This window comes from Limulus polyphemus, unplaced genomic scaffold (genome assembly GCF_000517525.1).
Source record: "Limulus polyphemus unplaced genomic scaffold, Limulus_polyphemus-2.1.2 Scaffold3985, whole genome shotgun sequence".
Lineage (NCBI taxonomy): Eukaryota > Metazoa > Arthropoda > Merostomata > Xiphosura > Limulidae > Limulus > Limulus polyphemus.
Genome location: NW_013669595.1, coordinates 37,208 through 44,598, shown reverse-complemented (window position 1 = coordinate 44,598; position 7,391 = coordinate 37,208). Strand labels below are relative to the sequence as shown.

At 33.9% G+C, this 7,391-nt stretch overlaps 1 protein-coding gene across 1 annotated transcript; it reads left to right on the top strand.

Annotated features, from left to right (window-relative positions):
• Positions 1–4,659: 4,659 nt before the first annotated feature.
• LOC111088540 lies at positions 4,660–6,144 on the top strand. Its single transcript, XM_022398998.1, has 3 exons — positions 4,660–4,785; positions 4,951–5,087; positions 5,678–6,144. The coding sequence occupies exons 1-3, from the start codon at positions 4,772–4,774 to the stop codon at positions 5,944–5,946; spliced, it is 420 nt and encodes a 139-aa protein (XP_022254706.1). The 5' UTR covers positions 4,660–4,771; the 3' UTR covers positions 5,947–6,144.
• The last annotated feature ends 1,247 nt before the right edge of the window (positions 6,145–7,391 follow it).

Genomic DNA, 7,391 nt, shown 5'->3' with positions numbered 1-7,391 from the left:
TACGTTCTGTGTTAACCAAAAGCGCAGTAGGGGGTCGACTTAGCACAAGAAAGCTCTTCTCCCATTAATTTACCATAGATTTATTATTTGGCATTTTTATTTGACATAACTTAAAGAATTCAATTTAATTAAATTATTATAAAACAATATCATTCTTACCTTCACAGTTTCATTGCTTTCTTTCTATGTGAAATATCCGACCATGTCCTTTGTATCCAAACATCAAGCTCGTTTATTCTTTATTGACGATCCGGCAAGTCTATTTAAATATGTTTCCTTCCTCGTACTTCTTAAATAATTCTTGGTTAATTTTAATTTGGAGAAGAAGCACTCTGTTGATGTTACTGTTACAGAAAGTGTAAGAATTAACAGTCATACTGCACACACGCATCTGGAAATGACGTAGAAAGTTCTTTCACAGAGTTTAATTTTGAAAGTTGAGATTTCACACATGCTTTTAAAGATACCAGCTATAGACCCAATTGTTGCCGTATTTACTTTGATCACGTGACTGCATAACCTCTAATTTGGCAGAGTTGACAGATAGATCTGTTTTGTAAGTCCCTGCTGGGAGTTCTCCTGCATTGTAAATAAAACTAATAATCTATTAAAGTATTTAATTATTCTGTTAGTATGGGACGGAAAGCACTCTTTACGTAAGTTATCATTAACTGCGTCGATATTATAAAAACAATTCGGAAAAACACGCCAACTTTAAATCTTTCTTATCATCACTCAGTCACTGGTCAACACTCAACTCAACACATCGTTTTTTTTACTTGAGGCACTCACTTAGCTTTAAATTTGTGTCAGTTCACCAGGTTGTGGCCATTTTTGTTTCCGTTTCTTTTAGTTCATCGAATTTTCTTCTCAAAGACGTTATTTTATCAGAAGAGTTCTGTAATTATCCAGACGATTTCTCAGCTCCTGTATTTAAATATTTTAAAATGATATTATCTCCAGTATCAAAATACAGTAAACATTCACTCACTAATCTACTGAAGAACCAATACGTTGAAACATGTTATTTATGAGACTATACCAGGTTTCAAGGTTTTTATCTTTATACAGTGTTATTGAGTTAATGTTTTATTGTATTTTTTTAGACTGGAAACAGTCTCACATGTAAACAGTTTTGGTGTATAATTAATGTTGGTTTTCTTTAAATGTATGTTTTATTTTAATTTTACACAAATGTCGTTTTAACCTTAAGTTACTGTGTATTTAACAGGATCAGTTTACACACAACATCAATACACTCATAACTGTGTTCCCATTACGATGAGAAATACAACATTAAATGACTGTAGATGTCTTACTAAAATACAACATTAAATAACTGTAGATGTCTTACTAAAATACAACATTAAATGATTGTAGATGTCTTACTAAAATACAACATTAAATGACTGTAGATGTCTTACTGAAAGAACTAGTTTAATTACGTTCATCAGATTTGTCACTTTTATATACGATTTTTTGATAGTGTTTTTATAACATCTGCAAACCTATAATGCAAAGCTATCAACCAATCATAGTACGAGGACCATCACATGAGACATATTTTTTTTTAGTGTTTTAGCAGGATTAGATTGCATTGATGCTGACTTTGAAGCTAATATTTTAATACTGTGCCTCATAAAGTTTCAGGAGCAATTAACGAATGTTTTAATTCCAGTACAGATTGAATAATCATTAACATTAAGTGTAGATTGTGTATTGCACGGTGTATACATTTAGAACCTGGAACTCGTTCTAGTTTTCTCGCCAAGACACTTGAATAAGCACCAACCATATTCACATCACAATCATACCCTTGCCCACGATCCTCAAAAGCCTAATTTGAAATAGCATGAATCAAAGTTACATTAATAACTTGGTTTACCACTTGACGTCAGTAATTAACTTCCTGCTTCATTTAATGTTTCACGTGCCTGTCATTGTTCATACACTATACATGATTCTATATATGATATGTTGACATTTCATGTCTTTCTATACTTCTACACAATTGCTGCAATGTGAAAACCACTTACCCAGATTTTCTTCTTGTCTACAAAACTCCAACAGGGCTTACAGTATAGTAGGTGAGAAACACAGCCAGGCCATGCATGGTAAGTCTTAGCAAGCTTTAACACTTTCTCAGGAAGCAAGTACTAATACTTCTTTCTTTGTTGGGTTTATCTCTAACATGGATTCTGACGTAAAACAAAACACTTTTGGTCTGCATTTAAAACCCACTAAAGCTAGTTTTATGAAATGGATTATTGGTATTAATTGAATTAGTAGAACATTTATTAGGATTATTAGCCATTATCGGCAACCTCCTGAAAGTTAAGTTCGGTCTTAGGCCTACCGCTGCCATCATAATTGAGGACTGATTATTTACACCTATCAATGTTATAATGCTTATTATTTTTCTCGTTCTATGGGTTTTCTTCTTTAAAATCACATTTAGGCCTACTCTCATCACTTTGTAAGCCTAAGCCCTCATCGCAACCGGGAAAATTAAGCCTAAGCCTGTTTTAAGTATTGCTTGCTTCCTCGGCACTCTTGTAAAACGAACTAATGTTCGGTAAACTGTGGCCTAACAAGTTCGGCTTTACGTTTTATTTCCCTTTTGTAGTACCACCTAGAGTGTTAAGTTCTGTCTTAGGCTTATCACTGTCAATACCACCATAATTTAGGAAAAATGTAAATTCATTTTGTCCAATGTAATTAGGGTTATTATTTTTTCTCATTCTCTTGGTTTTCTTCTTTAAAATCACATTTAGGCTTACTCTCAACACTTTCTTAGTCCACAACTACATCATTGTTGTAGTCAAAGGGAGACGTGGGCCTAAGCCTTTTTTTCAGTATCGTCTGCTTCCTCAGTACTCTTGTAAAATGAACTAATTTTCGGTAAACTGTGCTGAACAATTATGTTTCACGTTTTCTTTCCTTTTTTATAAAAGCTCTTAGAAGTACTCAATTTGGAATCGATATTTAAATTAAAACTAAAATCACAACTCCAAAAGTAAGGACGAAACACAACACATGAACACAACATCACCTCACCTCGCTTCGCTCCCTTGTGGCTTACAAAGAATAACACCTTTCTGTGGTACCTCGTACATGATCTGCAAGTGTTACAGACAAAAGTATTTCAATTCGCAATTATTTTTAAAGGTTTTTTAGGTGAAAAAAATATTTTTACATTGTTTTTACTTTGTATTTTTGGCTTTTTAATCTTTAAGTTTAGGGTATTTATGAGTTTTTTATCCTTTTTAACTAAACATATGGTAACTTAAATTATTTTAGGTGTGTATAATAAATATTATAGCATTGCGCCTAAATTATTATTCGAAATTATTATTAATTTTTCCTTTGGTGAAAAGAAAAGAAATATGTAATATAACTATTAAACAACGGTTCCGCTGTATAATATCGAATAATAATTATAATTTAAGCTCAATGCAATTATTTTATTCAAATACCTAAATTAATTTAGGTTACCACCTGATGCGTTAAAAAGTACTCAACATCCTATAAATATTATGTACATATCACCACTATAGGAAGCCTAACTGCATTTCTTTGGTTTACTGACTCCAGCCGTCTGTGTTGATAAACCTGGAATAGGTGAAATTGTATTTCGCACCTGAGGGTGCAGTGAGTAAGAGAAGGCATTAGGTCTTCACTTCATAGATTATATTTTCACTTTTACCATTGGTTAAAAAAAAACATTAATATAATCATTAAACATTTTAGGATTTTTGTTTTACAGTGCTACTATTGCTATAAAATGTAGGCTTATCACAAAGAGGTCCCTTAACCCTAAAGGGCCGGGCGCTATTGCGCCACATTTTAAAAGTGTTGTTACGACAGCAAAAGTCACGTGACGCTGCTGGCGTGCGTGACGAGTTTCTAGAATCATCGGGGAAGTTCGAGTGTGTTCGAGATGCCCTGTTCATTAGTATATAAGCCTGGCAGAGAAAGCGGGGATGAATGAAGTGAGAGAGCAGTAGTTACTTTGAATTCCGTATAACTTATTATTCTGTTAGTTTCGAGCTAGTGAGCCGTCACGTGTGTCTTTTGCACTTGTTGAGAGCGAAGTTATCGAGACTGTAAATCGCTGTGATTTATAGAGTGTATTATTAAAGTTGTTAAGTTTAAAGTGACGAGAAACGTACTGATTGTGAAACTTCTGTGTACTAAAAGTTTGTATCGAGGAAGAATAAACTGGTTTAATGAAGAAAGGACTTGTATCGCTGAAGATCCTCGGTAAGAATTTCTTCCAGAAACAAACAAACAAGCAGATACATAACAGTGTTAACCACTCGTTATGTCCTTAGTTGCTTTTCATGCTGACTTATTACTTTATGCCATTTGGCACGTTTTGTGTTAACTTATTACATTGTTGGTCTGATTACGTTACGCCCCTAACTAATCACGTGATGACGTCAGGTAAGTAAAAAATGGTAATGTGCATGAGAATAATCTTTTAAACAACCAAACTTCGACTCCATGAACTTCTACAAAAGAAAGAAAAGCGTTATAAAGCGAACTAATAATACGGTGTTTGTTTTGTTTTGATTTAAAACTAAGTTGTGTAACAAAACATAACTTCGATTTTTATTGACCTTATCAGGCACCAACTTATGGCCTTTATCATCATTTACATGAAGCGTACTTCTCCGAGAAACAAATAGGTTTAACCAAACGATCGTCTTCACCAGCCAGCGAAGTTTGGCTCAACGATTGTAACACTGATCACTGCGTGAGTGCTGGCATGGCCGGTTTTTGGTTAGTTTTATATTCCTGTTTTTCACATACATGTTTTAAAGTCTAAAATGAAAAGTTTCGAGATTTGTATCTAATGTATTTCCAATAAAATATTTTAATTCCGACTAATGTATGAAAGTTAAAACAATCTAAACATGCTAATATCACGGATTTGTGTTTCTACAGGTCGAATGACTTGGACTATGTGCTCTGCCGGACCCCTGATCCCGTGGATCCATTTCTTAATGCAACTGGTGGTGTAGTTTTAGATCTATCTTCTACTGATCCACCTAGCGAATGTCCGTCTAATCATGTCATAACAGGTATATAATCAGGTATTTTTAAATGCTAGGCCGATTTCAAGTTCCGGTTGTACCAGGTATCGACCACGAAGACAGGTGAACCTTAAGGTTCATACACAATCATAACACTATGATTAATTGTTAGAGATGCCAAAAAAAAAGACAGCATCCATTGAAATTTCCCTGTTTTCTTTTAAGGTCAGCTTGTAGTATTAGATTCCAACACTGAGTTCGAAACAGTTTTTTAAACAATAATTTGGTTTAGAACTTTAAATTTTACAGCACTGTAATTATATCCCAACAAGTTTGCTATTTGGTATTATCGTCTTCTTTTCTCAAAGAATTATTGGGAATACTTGATACTTGAAATGTTTAACCCTAACAAAGAACTGTTCATCAGTAATTCCTCTTTCTGTTTCTTATTCAATCTTTAAAACTTTACAACAGTTATAAAATGATCTTCATCACTAATAACCCTTTTCCTTGAGATTCAACTCCACTTAGACCTTTCAATCCGAATGATTTATTTTATTCATGTGTGTTAGTTTGTAATAAATTTTACTTTTTTTTTAACAATTTCCTGACGTTTCTTAATTGGTTTGTCCCTACAGCTATTGCTGATCTCAATAATTACTACTACATTCGCCTAGACGAAGCCAAGTGTCTCCCTCTGGCAGAGAAATGGAAGATCGACTACTTTCGGTGTGTCATAAAGACGGTGGTAGCAGCAAGGGCACCTCTGTCCAATATGACTAATTGGAGTAACCAGTGTCCAGTAGACGACAATGTCTACTTCATTACTCAACTGATCTATTATACTGGAAAAAATTACCTGAAAGAGTTCAAATGTTGCCCGGCTATAAAGTTCATGTTTAATTAGTTGTTTCACGTCTTAATACATAAAACTTGGCCGTAGGTATGTCAACTTTGTAATGCACGAGGCACCAAAACTGGCTCCGGTTTGTCGAAGTCGGATAAGAGCTAATTTCTGTGAAATAATTGGTATTATAATTCGATAACGTGTGATCATTATTTATTCGTTTCCATTCAGTGTTATTTAGTGTAGAGATTTTCAAATAATCCAAATAATCACATTGTTATATTGCACGTTTATATATTTTCTAAGTAAGGTATAGTGTTCTAACGCATACATATGTTTTATGATGTAGTTTAAAAGTTTAATCAGGAACACAGCCGGTTCCTTTGAGATAGCGGGGAGGCCGGGGATATTTCCCTGGGACACATGATAGGTCTCGACGGTCCTGAGTGTATTCGATGGTAAAGACACACCCAATTCTTGTATAACCCTTACTGCTTATTGTAAAACTATATGGCCTGGATACCAACAACTAAAAAAGTTTAGCTTACCTACGCCTTTCTCTTCAGTTATAGCGCTGGTAAAAATAACCTTCTCTTGTTGTTTAAGACTCATAGCGTAGGTAAATTAATATGCAGAATTATACACGGATTTTACACCACTTTGATTTTGAATCCGTATAATTCTACAAATAACGTTCCCTACCGAAACAACATTATATATACAGTGCTACTGACATTCATTCACAAATCGTGAGAGTGGCGTATTTGGGATTTAACAAGGTCAAATTCAGCATCACATATATCTAGGAAAAGTACCAGCTTGTACCGTTTTAGTTCGTTAAATAAAAGGTTTAGTAGGATAGTTTGTCCCAAAAATCCCTTCTTTAACATTCGCAGCACTTTACTTCCACGATAAAATGTTACTGTTTCTAAAGTCTCACTCAATCAGTTTCTTAAAAGTTAACAGCCCATAATTTATCTGTGGCGTTTGGGTCAATCCAAACTATTCTCTGGCGATTTCAGTTATTTTATTTTTGTTATACTGCGTCGTACTTTGTTATTAATATACCAAACTTTCTCGTTTGTGAATTTCTGGGCGATGTAACAATTTATTATTATTTTTTAATAAAAAAATTTCTGTTACACATCCTGAAGAAATTAGTAACGTTTACTATGAAGACGTGCTTGAATGATAAATATTGAATGTGCAACAGCTTGTCACTGCTCTTGTGCTCTATAGTTTGTGGGCCTAACTTTCTCTGTCAACACAAGTGATTAATGACACTGTTGAGTTTGCATAAAAATAATTTAGTGAAAAAAAAACAAAAAAAAACATGAACTTATTTTTTATCGTTGGTTAATTAGGCTTAAACGTCGAGAACTGTTGAAACATTAGAAACCAACAAACCGAAAAAATTTCGTCAATTACAAATGTTATTTTGTTTTTATTTCATGTTCCTCTTAACTTGTTCATGCCCCCCCAGTGGCACAGCGGTATGTCTTCGG

Excerpts from the sequence above, each read along its gene's own strand:
- LOC111088540 (XM_022398998.1), top strand. Across the intron at positions 5,088-5,677 it reads GTCTAATCATGTCATAACAG|CTATTGCTGATCTCAATAAT; the intron begins GTATATAATCAG and ends TTGTCCCTACAG.